Source organism: Formica exsecta, unplaced genomic scaffold, assembly GCF_003651465.1.
Source record: "Formica exsecta isolate Colony F162 unplaced genomic scaffold, ASM365146v1 scaffold353, whole genome shotgun sequence".
Lineage (NCBI taxonomy): Eukaryota > Metazoa > Arthropoda > Insecta > Hymenoptera > Formicidae > Formica > Formica exsecta.
In genome coordinates, this window is record NW_021850780.1 from 881414 (window position 1) to 896918 (window position 15505).

A 15505-nucleotide genomic window follows, 5' to 3' on the forward strand; every position below is an offset into this window, starting at 1 on the left:
TTCCTTGAAGGTCTCTAGAACAGAGATAATTACTCTAGTAAATTTGGCATTCTATTATATTGGCTATCCTGTCGGTTACCATAGTGACAAAATACAAACGTTGCCGCGTCGCGGATCGCATCGAACGTGGCATACTGTTATATGAATTGTTATGAATTGCTACGAATAATTAGCGACATAGAACAGTAGAATATTTTGACACATGGCGACGGGAAATATAGATGTGATCCTGAGCCAACTGGGATGGCAGGACGGTTTCCGAATTCCTGTAGCTAACGAAGAGAACAAACGTCTGGAAGAAGAGGTAAAGATATGACAGAGAATCTCAAGAGATCTTATAATTCCCTTTGATTTATTTAAACAATATTAATAAAATAAACAATATAAATAAATTTAATCGTTGTTCTTCCTATTTCGTAGAATAGAAAATCCCAGTTGCTCGGATAAGAATTAAAGACGATTACGAAATAATCAGTTTTTGTTAACAAAGATTTTGTCCAAAAATAATTTTGATTTGTGTAATTATTGAATGTAAACAAAAATATTTTTTTAAACATTTAAAAAGAGAGAGACATAGAAATAAAAGATATTTATCATAATTGAGTAATGATTCTTATATTTATTATTGTTTATAAAGTGAAGAATAATTGTCTACTATTAATATCTTACAATAGAGAATATTATTTATTATGATACTCAATTATATAAATATAAAATAATATAGAAAATAATTATGTTATGCACAGTAAAATTAAATTAAATTATAAGTTAAATTGAAAAAAAAGTTATATAAACTGTAATGTGAAACCATATCTTAGACATTTATATCGTTTGCTACAGGTTGCTAGAAAGACTAAGTATAAGATTTCTTTAAATGCGAAGCTGGAAAGTCTTGAGGAACGGCTGAAGATGATGAAAAAGCACACTGGTGATATAGCCATGCGGCACGATTTCAATCAGAAGCTGCTTGCAGAACATTCGACTCAAATGGAGACAGAGGATCATCTATATCGACTCAGTGGCAACAAGGAGTCGTCACTACGTCAAGAGGCGCGCGAGTTTGAAAAGGAATGGGCGGATGTGAATCACAGAGTATCATGCATAGAGAACGAGCTGCTAAAGATTACGAAGAAGCTAGTTAAAGCAAAACAAACAGTCCATTTTGACGAAGATAATTTACGTAAGTGTGAGGAGATGCTCACGCAGAAGGAAGAGGATAATCAGCTGATAGAAAGTTACATGAAGCACGATGCACAAAAGTATAAGGTAATACAAAGACAATTAAAATATATATCTCTATATATCTCTAAAAGTGTTAAATATATATTGAAGAGATAATCTTATTTTTAGGAATTGGAGCAGAAACGGCAGAAACTCAGCGGAGAACTTGAAACTTATCGCCAAGCTATTGTCAAAGCCTTCGACGAAGTACAAGAGATGGAGATTGTTCTGGATCGTACAACAAAATTGTATATGGAAGCGTTAAAAGAGCGGAGGCAGATGATAAATCAATGGACGCAAAGCGTTAACGTTCTGCGACAAAGGGATAATGATATACAAAACAGCCTAAAAGTATATACAATCGATTTTTTTCAACTTCTGCATAGAATATATACAAAAATATATATATACAATCAAATATATATACAAATCGTAGGAAATTGAAACATTGCGAGAAATCGATAGAGAGAAGAAGAACAATCTCGAAGAAATGGAGAAATTTTTAAAAGATCAGATTGTAAATAATAAGCAGCTGGAGGAACTGATTAAACAATCGGAGAAGGAACTTGTCGCGAACCGAGAGAAACAGCGTAAAATCACAGAGGCGATTGATATTTACGCCATCGAGGTATGAAGGCAACAGAAGATTTATATATATCATATTTTTTATAAAATTATAAATCTCTTTATTAAATTATTGTATGTTAATTTAAATTGTTGCTTCATTATTTTGATTTATCTTTATAACTTGACAATGATTGTCGCTAATCATTGAGACAGGTTCATATCCAGAGAAAATTAGTGGGGGATCTGGGACGTCGTATACAACAAGTTCGAGCTAATGCGAAACGTAAAAAGATTGAGATCGAGAACAAATATATAAAAGTGGACAATTGCAAGAAACGGATCGATGATCTAATGTCAACTTTAGAGGAAATAGAGAACCAGAAGTTAAATGTTGAAGAGAGAACAAAACGCTTGGAAAAGATGATCGAAGTATGTACATGTTGTAATGTGTAGAGATTGATGCCAAATCAAAAGAAGGGGAATCGACTATAATATGGTAATGCGAGCAGTTTTGGAAAGAATAATAACTTGTTACAATTTAATACTTTTAGCACGACGAAAAACGGAAATCCGTAATTGTCAAGGAATTGAATCGGCTGCAAGTCGCAATTTTACGTACAACGAAGAGAATTGGAGAATTGGAGAACGAAAGAAAGACGATGCAGGTGCAAACTCAGGGCGAACACAAGAAAGTCGATTTGCTTGCCGGATTACTAGCGAAAGAGAAGAAACTGCTAAGTGAGAAAAAGGAAGATCTCTATCGAGTGGAATTTAATCTGCAAAAGTGTGAGATGAAACTCGAGCGAATTAGAGGATACGAACGCGACAAGAGCGAAGCCGAAAGGAAGCAGACGAAAATTGAGGAGCTGCAAGCTGTACTGAACGAGAGAACAGCCACATCTAAATTGCTGCAAAACCAGATCGTCAGTTTAGAGGTAAAATTTCGCACTTCTTTTTTTAAGTTTATGCCATACAATAAAAATAAATTTAAAATTAGTTTAAAAAAAAAAGTACAGTCAAAGTATATTAAAACTTAGTTAAAGAAAATTTATTTGAATAAAATTTAAACAAAGAGAATGTTTTTTTTTCTTTTCAGCATGACATGAGAAAAATATCTATTTGCTTGTCAAACGAGAACGACGAACTCGAACGATTGCGGAGCAAGAAGCAGGATCTGCTATTGCTCCTGGACGGAGGCGAGAAACGACTGAAGACTGCGCAATCCCGGAACGAGGAGAGACAGGTGGAGGAAAATATAATGCGTCTTCGAGTATCACAGCTCGAACGAATGACAATGAACGTGAGCGATAAAGTTTACGATTTAGAAAAGTATCGTCTTCATCTCGAAGCGGTAAGTCTTATTTCCGAAATTGATTACTCTATTAAAATTAATTAATATGATTAGAAGAGAATATTAGTCTAAAAACAAGAGTTTTGTTTAATTTGAATCAGTTGTATTCGTTCCAATTGCAAAATCAAGCCATTGCCATAAATGACACCTCCATTTTTGCTCGCAGGCGCTTAAAGAGCGCGCGACGGAAATCGCGGCGCAGAAAGAGGCGCTCGTCGTGCAAAAGAGGGTTGCTGGCAACGAATGCTCGGAACTGCGGGTTGCTATCACCGAAAGAAAAAGCAGGATACGGCAGCTGCAAGCGCGATATGACAGTGGCATCGCTACGTTGGGTGCCACTTCGGAAGGGTTGCCGATGACCACTGCATATCTGAAAATACAAAGCGCTCAGGAGCGATATCTGTTGCGGGAGCGAGGTGACAAGCTGGACGAAGTCATCGGACGAACCGAGCAGGAGATACGTAGCATGGAGAACACGTTACGCGTAGTAAACGTGTGCAACGATAAATATAGAGACAATCTGGTGGCGGTCGATCAGGACGCACCGGAATGGATGGAACAGAAGACACTCGAGGAGCAAATGCGTGATGCACGGCAAAAATTGCACCAAAAGCAAACACAACTGCAACAATTGTCCGATAAATTGCAGGTATTTTGCATATATCTATATATAGGAGCTTTCTTCCCTAATTATTAAGAAACAATATATGATTAATACACAATTGTATTGGACAGACAGCACAGAATGATTATACTCAACTACTCGATGACATCGAGAGAATGAAAGAAGAGAAGGAAAATAAGCAACATTATTTATTAAGTGTTGAGAAACAGACAGTGGAACAGGGAGAGAAGATATCCAGGGCCGATAAGAATCTTCGTAAAGCGCAAAAGGATATACAAAACTTGTATGTTCTTAAGAGAGACGACATCGTACTTTTACAGCAGGTAAAAGGCTGCATAGAAAATCTGCCGATGATGAATTGCATTTTTTGACGATTGCATCTTCAAACGCTTTTCAGAGAGAGGTAGAACTGCGCGAGCTCCAAGAACAGAACGCGCTGGTCCTGCAAGACATTGCAGAGTTCACGATTCGTCATGTAGAAGCTGAAGCGTATGTTAAAAAATTACTGATAGCCAAAAATATCGAATTGCCAAGCTTTCCTCCGTCGATCAGATCGTCCATAAGTCCATACGGGAGTTCTGCAGGCTCGTTAGATCAGCTTCCAAAGAGTACGAGCCGTACGAGCGTTTTCGCATCATCGAGAGAGAGCATCGGCAGTGTAGTTAAGATAGAACCACAATTCGAGAAATGTACGCGCATTAAGAATACCATTACATATATACATATAACAATATCATTTAAATATCTTTGCATCACATATCTATTTTTAAATTTTCATATTATCAGAATACTTGAATCGAGATAAAACAAATATTAAATATTCTAAATTTTAAGTAATTAATTTTTTCAAATATCTCTCGTTTTTCGATGTCTTGATAATTACTAATTTTTATGATTTGTATTTTATTTCAGCAGCAAGTAACATCTCAAGAAAGAATACAAAGTGCGAATCGTGTCCTACAAAAATTGCCTTGTCAAAGCGATCCTCTAGTATACAAGAGAAGCAACAATTAGGAAAAAAATCGTGATGATGATTCTGTTGATATAATAAATAAAATTGTACAATGGAAAAATTAATCCATGCCATTTTCCATATATTTAAGAAAAAAAGCTTTTAAGAGCTTTTATTTTGATATTTCTTTATGATTATTTAAAAAAAAAACCATCACCATGGTTATATAATTTTCATATCAAGTAAGTTTATTTAAGTTGTATTATCTATACTAAATATGTATGGTACATACATATAAATGCGTATATAATGCACATAAAAATCTGAAAGATCAAAGTTTAAAGTACCATGTTTTTTATGTTAAAGATATTTTGCATCTCTCGCCCTCTCGCGCGCGTGAATTTACGAGCATTTTGGCCGAAGCTACAAGCATCATCCGCATATTTCGGATATAAAGTACGTAAAGCTTTCAAAAAAAGTCGAAAATACTTATAAAAAAAAGATAAAAAACTTTATATTTTTATCGTCTTATTCCTTCCGTTTATGCAAATAGTTTTAACAAAAGTTGTTTCAAACATATATGCGTACTAAATTTTAAGAAAATTGATCTAAAATTTTTTATAAAGATTAAATATTATTATATTATGTAAAGAGAGATATACGATTATGTATGATTATATATATTTGTATCTATAATAAATATACTTACATTTGACGACTTGACGACTTATCGGTTAACCTAACTTAACCCAACCATAATCTTATTTTATACTCTCTCAACGTCCTTAAATTTAAAATATAAACATTTTTATAATTCATCAAAATTTTAGTTTAGGAGATAAAATATTTGTATCATCTAGGAACATTCAAGAGCATTGTTTATTGAGACTTTAACAATAATTTTCAGATGTCTGAGTTAACGCAAGTGCAAAGTAATAAAATTTTTGGAGGATGGCAGAAAGTGTATTCGCACAACAGGTAAAATACACGACTTATGCAAAAAATATAGTTTATTAATATGAATTACAATTAAATTTATTCCTGCAAAATACTTTGCACTCAGTGAAATAGACGATTGTAATTATTTAACAGTCTACAATTAGGATGCAAGATGAAATTCGCTGTCTATTTACCACCCCAGGCTGAAGAAGGCCCTGTACCAGTTATCTATTGGTTGTCTGGTCTCACTTGTACCGAGGCTAATTTCAGTGAAAAAGCTGGAGCTCAGAAATATGCTGCGAATTATGGTATACTTCTTGTTATACCTGATACAAGTCCAAGAGGATTGAATATTCCTGGGGAGAATGATAAATACGACTTTGGCAGTGGTGCAGGATTCTATGTGGATGCAACACGCGAACCGTGGAACAAAAATTACAAGATGTATAGCTATGTTACCAAAGAACTGCCAGCTTTGATCAATAAAGAATTTCCAACTTTATCGGATAGGCAGTCTATAATGGGCCATAGGTATGAAAAATAGTAATTTTTTGCAAGAATATTTTTGAATGTGATTTTTAAAATATCCCTTTTTTTTCTTGTTTAGTATGGGTGGACATGGCGCTTTAATATGCGCCCTTAAAAACCCTGGACAATACAAAACGGTCTCAGCTTTTGCACCTATAAGTAATCCAATTTTGTCTCCATGGGGAAAGAATGCTTTCTCAGGATATCTGGGAGGGCCAGAAGATAATGTTGCATGGAAAGAATGGGATGCTACAGAACTAGCAAAAATATATGATGGTCCACCTTTGGACATCTTAATTGATCAGGTTTAATTTTAAAAATATATATTTATATTTAATTTTAATTTATATCTTATTTCCTTAGTCATTTAATTGATATTTCTAGGATTTTCCTTCAATCTTTTAATTACTTGGGCTTCGTAAGAAAAATTTGTATTTTGTATTTTATAATAAAAGTTTGAACATTTATAGGGCAATGAGGATCAGTTTCTGAAACAAGGTCAACTATTACCAGAGAATTTATTAAACGCTGCCAAAGATAATGGGATAGCACTCGTTCTCAGATTTCAGGACGGTTATGATCATAGCTATTACTTTATAGCTACATTCATCGAGGATCATTTCAAGCATCATATAAAATATCTTAAAAGTTAAGTATATCCTATATTATTACTCTATTATTAAAAACATTAGATTTTTGAGATATATTGCGATCTATATTATATTTCTTATCAGAGATTTAGAATTATTGTAAATTAAAATGATACATTTTCTCCAAGAAAAAAATTGCATTTTTCTATAAAAATTATATGAATGATTATTTTGATATAATTTCTTATTGTTTTTTTGAGAAATGATAAAGTTATATTTCATCATGTAAAAACGATGTATAAATAATAAAAATATATAATGCATATCTACATTTTTCGGCAAATTTGTTCTTGCAAGATAATAGAAACTTTACAATTTGAGGATAGAATATAATATAAATAAAATCTAGAATAGGGAAAATATCATTGTGATTTACGAGGTTCTCGGAATCCATGCCAGAGAGTCAAAAGTGGTTCTCGCTTTTGCCAGATATTAGCATTGCCCCAAACCTGCCAGAATCTGCAATTTTCAAAAAAAGAAATTATAATGCGATTTATACTATTTGACAAAAATGAAAATTTTTATTAATTAAAAATTATCTAGCATTGTATAAATTTATAATGAGCATTTGAATAATAATATTCTCAATTTTTTTCTTTTTCGAAGAAAAAATATATCAAAATATATAATAATACAATTTACAAGTTTTATAACTTGATTTTTGTTATGTGATTGAACTTACATTCCGAATAATGCACCACCTAAATGTGCAGCGTGATCAAAATATTTCCATCCTAAGGTACAACCAACAACATCCAAAGCCATTATTCCTTTGATTGCCTAAATGAAAAATATTGCAAAAATATAACAAAATTACAAAAAAATATATAATACCAAGATATATAAAAATAATACTATTTTTACATTTATGTAATCAAAGTTATATCCAAATTTCAATATAAAAAATGAGGATACATACCATACCGGCTGTAAACGTGAGCATAGGAAGAAAAATGATACTGAGTTGAATGTCAGGATATTGTGTACAAATAAATCCAAGAATGCCCATAATTGCCCCTGACTGAAATAGAAAAAAAAATTGTTGAAAGATAAAGAAAGATAAAGCTTATTTATATAATAAATGTAAAAGAGAAAATATTTTCTAGAGCATGCAAATGACTTGTATTTTCAAAAATAATTGTGAATTTGCGGAATATTAACGATATATTGTATAAAGTTTATTATCAATATTTTTTTTTTATAATAAAGCTGCTTACCGCTCCTAAAGAAAGGCCTGGCACACCCAACATAGTTTTGTATACGTGACTAGCAAAACTGGCTATCACTCCACTTGATAAATAGACTGCTAAAAATTGCTCCTTTCCCAACGCTGCCACAGCTATCGTGCTGAAGCTATGTAATACATACATATTTGCAGCCAGATGAAATACGGAATAATGCGAAAAGGTAGAAAGTACCATAGGCCAGCACGCCGCACCTTATATATAAGAATTATTACAATCAATATTTACAATAATCCGAAAAAGAAAAAAACAAATGTTGCAAGATTTTGCATCAAATATTTGAGACGATAATACCACTTACTGGAGGCAGGATTGGCGCAAAAGTAACGCACCATCGACTTCTGCAATGCCGGCACTCGCCAAGCTAAGAATATGACTGTATTTAAAAAACATATAGGCACAAACATTTTCTGTCCTTCCGTCAAGTTTCTCCACCATGTCTCCATTTCGCCCCTCCATCCTGTTCGCTAACCAATATATTATTGTATATACAATAAAACATGCAAAATCATCTACTAAATATTTCTTTAACTAATACGTACATTAGTTCGAAACTGTCTAAAACGTTGGATTATTTTGTATGTCTGGCTTCTGATACGCTCATATTCCCAAATTGCAGCACCGACCATAGAGGCACTGCTAAACTGATGGAACAAAAATGTTGCTAAATATTAAAAAATAATTTATTTCGAAGTATTTAAAGAATAAGAGACCCTATCACAGATATTAGCGACAATCAAATTCTATTTCCAACATTATTGGCAACAATTTCAGAAGAATATATTTTTTTTCTTTGATACTGCTATACTTTTTAACTCGTTTTATTTCTTTTTACACATAAATGGAACAGATGTGTTGTTTAAACTATAAAATATATTGTTTGATTCCATAAGGAAAGTCCATGAATAATTTTGTGAATTATTTATTTACCATGATGGTGAAACCGAGATGTTTCCACAACCTCGCAGGTTGTATAGTTCCAGTTTCAATATGAACATTTGGAAAAGGGGACTCTGATTGTTTAAGAGAAATCTGTGACTTCTTCAGGTTTCTTATTTGCCTATATTGTGATGTTTGCAATTTGGGCTTGCAATATTGTACAGTCGCAAAGAAACTGCAATTAAAAACTATATTAATATACTTGGATTATATGTAGCATATATTTTAGGTATTTTTATACATAGATCATGCTATAATGTATATTGGAGTGGAAAATAAGTAGTATTTTTTAGTATTTTTGTAATTTATTACAACTTAAGAAGAATCTTGAACAATTTATATTATTCTAAATTTCTGCTGAAATATATTCAGATATACAATTAAAAATCATCTTATACAGTGTCTTATATATAGATTTTTATTATTAATTTATACAAATTTATAAATTTTTATACATGATGAAAAAAAAAAACAGCAAATGTACTATATATTGGCATATTAAAAAATGAGATATATCAAAAACATTTAGTAGATATAAGAAACCAATATAATGCTATGAAATGATCAATATTATTAAAAAATAATGAAAAGTTTTTAACATAATTTCACAGCAAGGAGTACAGAGAATTATAGACAATTATGTTTAAGAAATAAGAGAAAAAAATTTGTGAAATAAAATGTTTACAAAAGTGTAAACAAAGCAAAAGTAGTACGGTGTCATATGTACTAGAGAGAAAGAGAGAGAGAGAGATAGAGAGAGAGAGAGGTTATGAAAATCCTTCGCACCATCTGTTCGCCGTGTCGCCCAGGTGTAAAAATGTTCTAGTTGTCATGCTACCGAAATTTATCGCAGGTCTGTAGAATTCGCAAAGATTCCATACGCCTGTACATGCGTAAAGTGAGGGAAATTTAGCAGCACGAGACACGCCGGATAATCTTTCGTGCTAGAGACGGAACGATCGCGAGATCAGACGTGACGTTAACCCGTTCGAGATTTCACGTCGCGTCGAAAAAGCGATTATTCTCGGGGAGGTTGGCGAGCCTGGCGGCTCGACTGGCACGAATCTCGGCGCAATGGAGACGATCCGCGGCGTTTGACGTGAGGGAGAACGTCGAAATTATCTCGAAAATACTCCCCCGACACGGCAATGGCGGACGAGGAGCTACCAGCAGGATGGGAGAAACGTCTCAGCAGATCGACCGGTACGTTCTCTCGAAATCGGGATCACGATTTTTGCGACTCGTCGTCGACGAATTTCGTCACCGGCGAGATCACGCGTCCCATTCATTCGCCGGCATTTTTTCGCCGATACGATCAATCCGAAGGCAAGGCTCCCCTCGAGATTCCGCCGAATTTTCTTGTCAATTTCGTACTTCGTATCGATATGAATTTTTGAGGACGAGAAACGATCGAATGCTGTGCCGAGGAACCGTTTCGTCGAGCTTCATTTTCGTCGATAGACCTCGCGTCACGCAAATATCTATTATAAAAAAGGGAAGAATTTGCTTTACGAAAGTTATTTATTGATTTGTCGGAAATTTTGGCTTATGAAATATTTAGCAGGGATCTTCTTGGGTCTTGTCTCTCACATAACAACTTTTACAAATCTGCAAACTGTTATTTAAATGTGAACTTAATACATACTACGTAAAGACAAGTATTCTCAAAAGGGATGATTGGCACAATTGTTATAAAATATATGAACTTAATTAGATCTAAAAGTATACTTTACGAACTGTCGAACTATCATATATAATTTTATTTTCGATTTGTATTTAATTGATGATCTTAATGTTCACTCAGTTTAGAATAATCAAGTTTTTATTCATACAAACATAAAGAGCAATGAAGAAATGAAGAGAAAACACAGATTTAGATGTCTGTCTTAAATAAATATAACACTATTGTAATCATAATCTTTCAGTCAATTTTTTACAGGAATCTGTATCATAATTACAGGTCAACATTATTATTTAAATATTTATACTAAGGAGAGTCAATGGGATAGGCCAGATAAACCTGCGGATCCATCTGGTAATGGCAAAGCGGATGGTCCGGAAGAAGTACAATGTTCTCATCTACTTGTGAAACATTCAGGCTCTCGACGGCCTTCTTCCTGGCGAGAAGAAAATATTACTAGGTCAAAAGAAGATGCTCTTGAACTTGTTAAATGTAATCTTTTATAAATATTTTTTATTGCATTTTGTTTGCGAATAGAATATTCTTTTTGCCATGTGATGTTACATAGAGAATATATTGTTGACAGCTTATAGAGAACAAATCGCGTCCGGTAAAGCGACGTTTGCCGAACTCGCTTCCAAGTACAGCGATTGTAGTTCGGCGAAGCGCGGCGGTGACCTCGGGCCCTTTAGTCGGGGCGCGATGCAAAAGCCTTTCGAGCAAGCGGCGTTCACGCTGAAGGTAGGCGAGCTGTCTTCGCCTGTGCACACAGATAGCGGAATTCACATCATCCAGCGGACTGCATAAGCCAGCAGAGCTCAAAATAAATTGCCGAAAACTTGTGAGAAATTTCTCTCTCTCTTATCTTTCTCTCTATCTCTTTGTCTTTTAATCTTAACAATTATAAATTCATACCAATAGGTGTTCTCCCAACATCATGTGTTGATTGTTGTGGTATATTTTATTTAAATTAGATTTTGAACTTGACATTTCAAAATGAAGCATTTTTTTAGGCTCGACTTTTTAAACTAGATTTAAATGTAAAATTATTCTTATATTTTTCTCTTCTTTTGTTGATAATTTTCTGCTTTGCAATAGGATAATAGTAAATTAACGGTGTAATCAAAGAAACTTTGAGGCATCATTAATATTTTAAGTGTGAGAGTACATACATCACAATCATTGATATAGGAGCTGGGATATTAACATTGACAACTATTAACATTAGGGGAAATATAATATTTGAATATGCTCTTTGGAGAAATCCACTTATCATTATCTTACCTCAGGATGTAGGGATTGTTTAATGTTAAATGTATCTTCCAGCTTGATGAAAGTTAAAACTTGGACTGCGCAATTAATTATTGCCTAATAACTTTGTATGATTATTATTGGTATAACAATGGAAATTACATGAAATATTAAAAAGTGTTATGGCAGATTACTTTTAGCAACAAAGCTATTGTATTGTAATATTGATTATATATTATTGATTGGCCAATTCTTAATCATATTTATAGTGAAATTTCACTTTTTTATTGTATCTTATTTATTTGCAATTTAAACGTATACTAATGACAATTGAGTCAATTATAATTAAGTTTAACTATAAAATTACATTGCATTCATTGAGAGAAAGCAAATTTTATCAATCAAACATTAATAGTAAATCTTATCTTTGTGTAAATTTTTAAATACATTGACAGTATCCAAAATGTACTCATAGTATCCTAAATATTTTAATAAAATGTTTCTCATGTTTCAATTTTAAAATAAAATAAATATGCTTTTTTTATTTTTTTATTAATCTTCTATTCCTATGTAATATTTGACGCATTTGCAGTATGATACGTACTTCAACATTTCAATAAGCATTTCTATTGCCCCATGCTATAACAGAATCATAAATCTTGATGTATTTTCGATATTAATACAGTAACACATAATGTTGGGAAAAGAAATCACGGAAAAAATATGTATAAATCTCTATTTCCGAAAAATACCATTTCCAATTCGAAGATGACACAATATAGACAAGTAATATAGGATAAAAAATCTATTTCTTTCAATAAATCAACAAATTGTGTGGATAGAAAGTAAATTAAAAAGAAAATATATTGAGGTGTTCTGTACACATATTTCGATGTCCTGAAAGATAGAAATTTTTGGAGATGGTTAATTTTGGAAGTAAATATATATATATACAACTTTTTACAACGTTATGTTATGAAACAAGGTTTATGATATATAAGACAAGCACAACTGGGGCAATTCCAGAGAATCATTTTTAGCTATGTTACATAAAATATATAAATTAATGTATTATACGTGAATTTACCATACTTACCATTAGGATTCCATACACAAGATGATTTATGCTTAAATATACATGTAGCAGAGGGATAATGTATATGTTTTAAGCTCTACAACAAAATTTTAAATGTAACTTTAAGAGATTTGTTGGTAACTTTACACATCAATACGATAGCTAGATTCATTTGAATGATCTGTTTTGTCTCTCTCTTTTATTTTTCTTCTGATTTATAGTAAGATTTTCGTGTAGATAAAATTGAATATTTCTAAGTACATGTGGTACATGGAATATTAAAAGATCGATATATATTCAGTATTTTATAAATTACTCGAACGTGACAAAACATCATTCTTTTGAAATTAGTTAGCGAAAATTTAAAGTTGGTCTGATTCCTTGAGTGTTAATGCAGAATATCATAGAAGTATACAAAATGCGAAAAGATTAAAAAGACTTGTAAAACCATACGCAATATTATCATACAAACGTGCGCAGCTACTTTAATGACTCACGACTAGTTATCTTCGGTCAAATCGTTTACTTGTAGGAAATAAATGTTACCGTTGATGTTAATTAAACTATCATTTAATCAAAGCACATATGATGTTGAAGGAATTTAACAGTTTGTAATCTTCGGATATATGGATAATTACATACATTAATTACTATTATTAATCATTAATTACTAACTAATTATATGATTTTATTGTATGAATTGTAATTTAGGTGATGAGAAAAAAGCAGTCTCTCCAAAAATACTATTTAAAGATACGTCGTACATTTCATCGATCACTATGTATTTGTCAGTTTGCTTCTATCGATGAGAACGAAATACATTAAATAACATTGCAAAATGTATGTGTATGTCGTATATATTCTGTATATTTAATTTTTTCAAGACAATTTGTTTTCACGTTTCAAAATTGTAAAAAGATGTCACAATTGTGTTCTCATTATGTAAATTCATTCATATAATAATTATATAAATAATTATATAAAATTTATATATCGGTAAATTATTATAAAGTAATTTATATTTTTTTAAATAGATTCTGTTTTAGGAAAAAATCAGAAAAAATTTTATACAATTCTCAAATATTTTTGATTATATAAATAAGTATGTTAAAATAATGAAAATTTGTTTGCGATTTTAAACCGTTTTTTATGATTTTAAACAATTTTAAATAATTTAATATAATTCTTAAAAATCTTTATTTTCGAAAATAATTTCAACTATTATTGTAGAGGGAAAGCGATTTTAACTATTTATCTTTCGATTTATATATAGAATTTTGATCTAGTATTTTTTAATCACCGTATTTGTTTGCGCCATAATTTTGTCGCTTCTTGTATATATTTCACGTTTTTAAAAGTGATCAAAAGTATTGTTTGATTATTGTGAGATGTCGGTTATCAAACGTTTTTTCATTTTTATTATATTGAAATGTATGCAAGATTCGTTTTTAATTTAAAAGTTGATTTGTGTTTGAATATTGGAAATTCCGCGCTCTAATCGGTACGAAGTTGTATGCGCTTCTTTCGTGAAAAATAAATGTTGGCAATACCGAATGAAGCGCAACGCAATTATGTTCGTTATATATTTGCCCACAGTAGTTTCGTATCGCGTCTTTCTTCCGCGTTTTTCACGTTTTTATCCCGTGAAAAGTGAACTTGTATCAGTAGTCTCGAGTGAAATGTCGCGTGGAGTGTTAAATTATCGCGCGTGCTCGTAACAAGCCGCGTTTTTTCGCATATAAGTGCATATTCCATCCGGCCCAGCACATTCGCATTAACAGGATGTCCGCTTCCTGGGAAAACCTGGAAAGTCTAGAATTCTCAAGTATTCCTTTTTTACCTTGAACAATTAAGGAAATTTCATGAAATCCTTTTATTGGGATTCTCGGAGAATTCTTTTGAAAATTGTATCAATTTTTTAACAATTTTGCTTTCTCATATTGCAAGCGGCCGATTGGTCAAATTAATAATCAGTACAGTGATACGATCACATTCGCATATGCATTTAGGTAGTGATATTGCTATGTCGTATATTGCGTCTAAAAATTGATTCTAAATCGAGATTAAATGTACTTTAGTCATGCTCTATATTTTATGAAACAGATAAATATCTAAATATCTTTTAAAATATATTTATGAAGATTGTGAATGTTGTGTTTAAAATTATAAATACATATCTCTGTTTATGTTTATTAATGTCTCAGCAAAATATTGAGTATGTAAACATAATCTCTCGTAATAGTTTTAATTCTTGATGATAAAAAATGAAAAATGCTTATCTTGTGAAAGCCATTCAGTCTCTTCAGTACTTTTTCAAATTTAATATTTGAAATTTAAATGTTTTTTTCTTCCTTTTTGATAATATGAATAGAAACCTTTTTGGAAATTTATTTTAAAAAGTTGCAAAATGTATAATTTTACTTAAAATTTTGTACAAAAATATCTAGAAGATCAGGAACTTTTTTACAAGATTTGAGTAGAC

The 15505-nt window shown here is 31.9% G+C and overlaps 3 protein-coding genes across 6 annotated transcripts; 2 read left to right on the top strand and 1 right to left on the bottom strand.

The window, feature by feature from the left end:
- Positions 1 to 10: 10 nt before the first annotated feature.
- On the top strand, positions 11 to 7102 carry LOC115238726 (S-formylglutathione hydrolase). 4 transcript variants are annotated; one of them, XM_029812774.1, is made up of 14 exons: positions 102 to 304; positions 841 to 1266; positions 1351 to 1572; positions 1658 to 1849; positions 2002 to 2217; positions 2340 to 2723; positions 2885 to 3139; positions 3306 to 3788; positions 3875 to 4087; positions 4162 to 4389; positions 5624 to 5694; positions 5809 to 6186; positions 6263 to 6488; positions 6654 to 7102. In XM_029812774.1, the coding sequence occupies exons 1-14, from the start codon at positions 203 to 205 to the stop codon at positions 6834 to 6836; spliced, it is 3579 nt and encodes a 1192-aa protein (XP_029668634.1). In that variant the 5' UTR covers positions 102 to 202; the 3' UTR covers positions 6837 to 7102. The 4 variants fall into 4 exon arrangements, 2 of the variants coding, with proteins under 2 accessions (XP_029668634.1, XP_029668633.1); XR_003884535.1 differs by lacking the exons at positions 5624 to 5694; positions 5809 to 6186; positions 6263 to 6488; positions 6654 to 7102 and adding exons at positions 4677 to 4958; positions 5083 to 5178 and having other exon boundaries at positions 11 to 304; positions 4162 to 4453; XR_003884536.1 differs by lacking the exons at positions 5624 to 5694; positions 5809 to 6186; positions 6263 to 6488; positions 6654 to 7102 and adding exons at positions 4680 to 4958; positions 5083 to 5178 and having other exon boundaries at positions 11 to 304; positions 4162 to 4453.
- On the bottom strand, positions 6687 to 10021 carry LOC115238729 (presenilins-associated rhomboid-like protein, mitochondrial). The gene is made up of 8 exons (XM_029812776.1): positions 9803 to 10021; positions 9008 to 9191; positions 8620 to 8721; positions 8379 to 8544; positions 8051 to 8271; positions 7753 to 7854; positions 7516 to 7613; positions 6687 to 7292 (listed from the first exon to the last, which is right to left on the bottom strand). The coding sequence occupies exons 1-8, from the start codon at positions 9847 to 9849 to the stop codon at positions 7196 to 7198; spliced, it is 1017 nt and encodes a 338-aa protein (XP_029668636.1). The 5' UTR covers positions 9850 to 10021; the 3' UTR covers positions 6687 to 7195.
- A 60-nt stretch (positions 10022 to 10081) lies between these two features.
- Positions 10082 to 13863, top strand: LOC115238731 (putative peptidyl-prolyl cis-trans isomerase dodo). The gene is made up of 3 exons (XM_029812778.1): positions 10082 to 10219; positions 10977 to 11189; positions 11284 to 13863. Exons 1-3 carry the CDS (start codon positions 10165 to 10167, stop codon positions 11502 to 11504), a joined length of 489 nt encoding a protein of 162 aa, XP_029668638.1. The 5' UTR covers positions 10082 to 10164; the 3' UTR covers positions 11505 to 13863.
- Positions 13864 to 15505: the final 1642 nt, after the last annotated feature.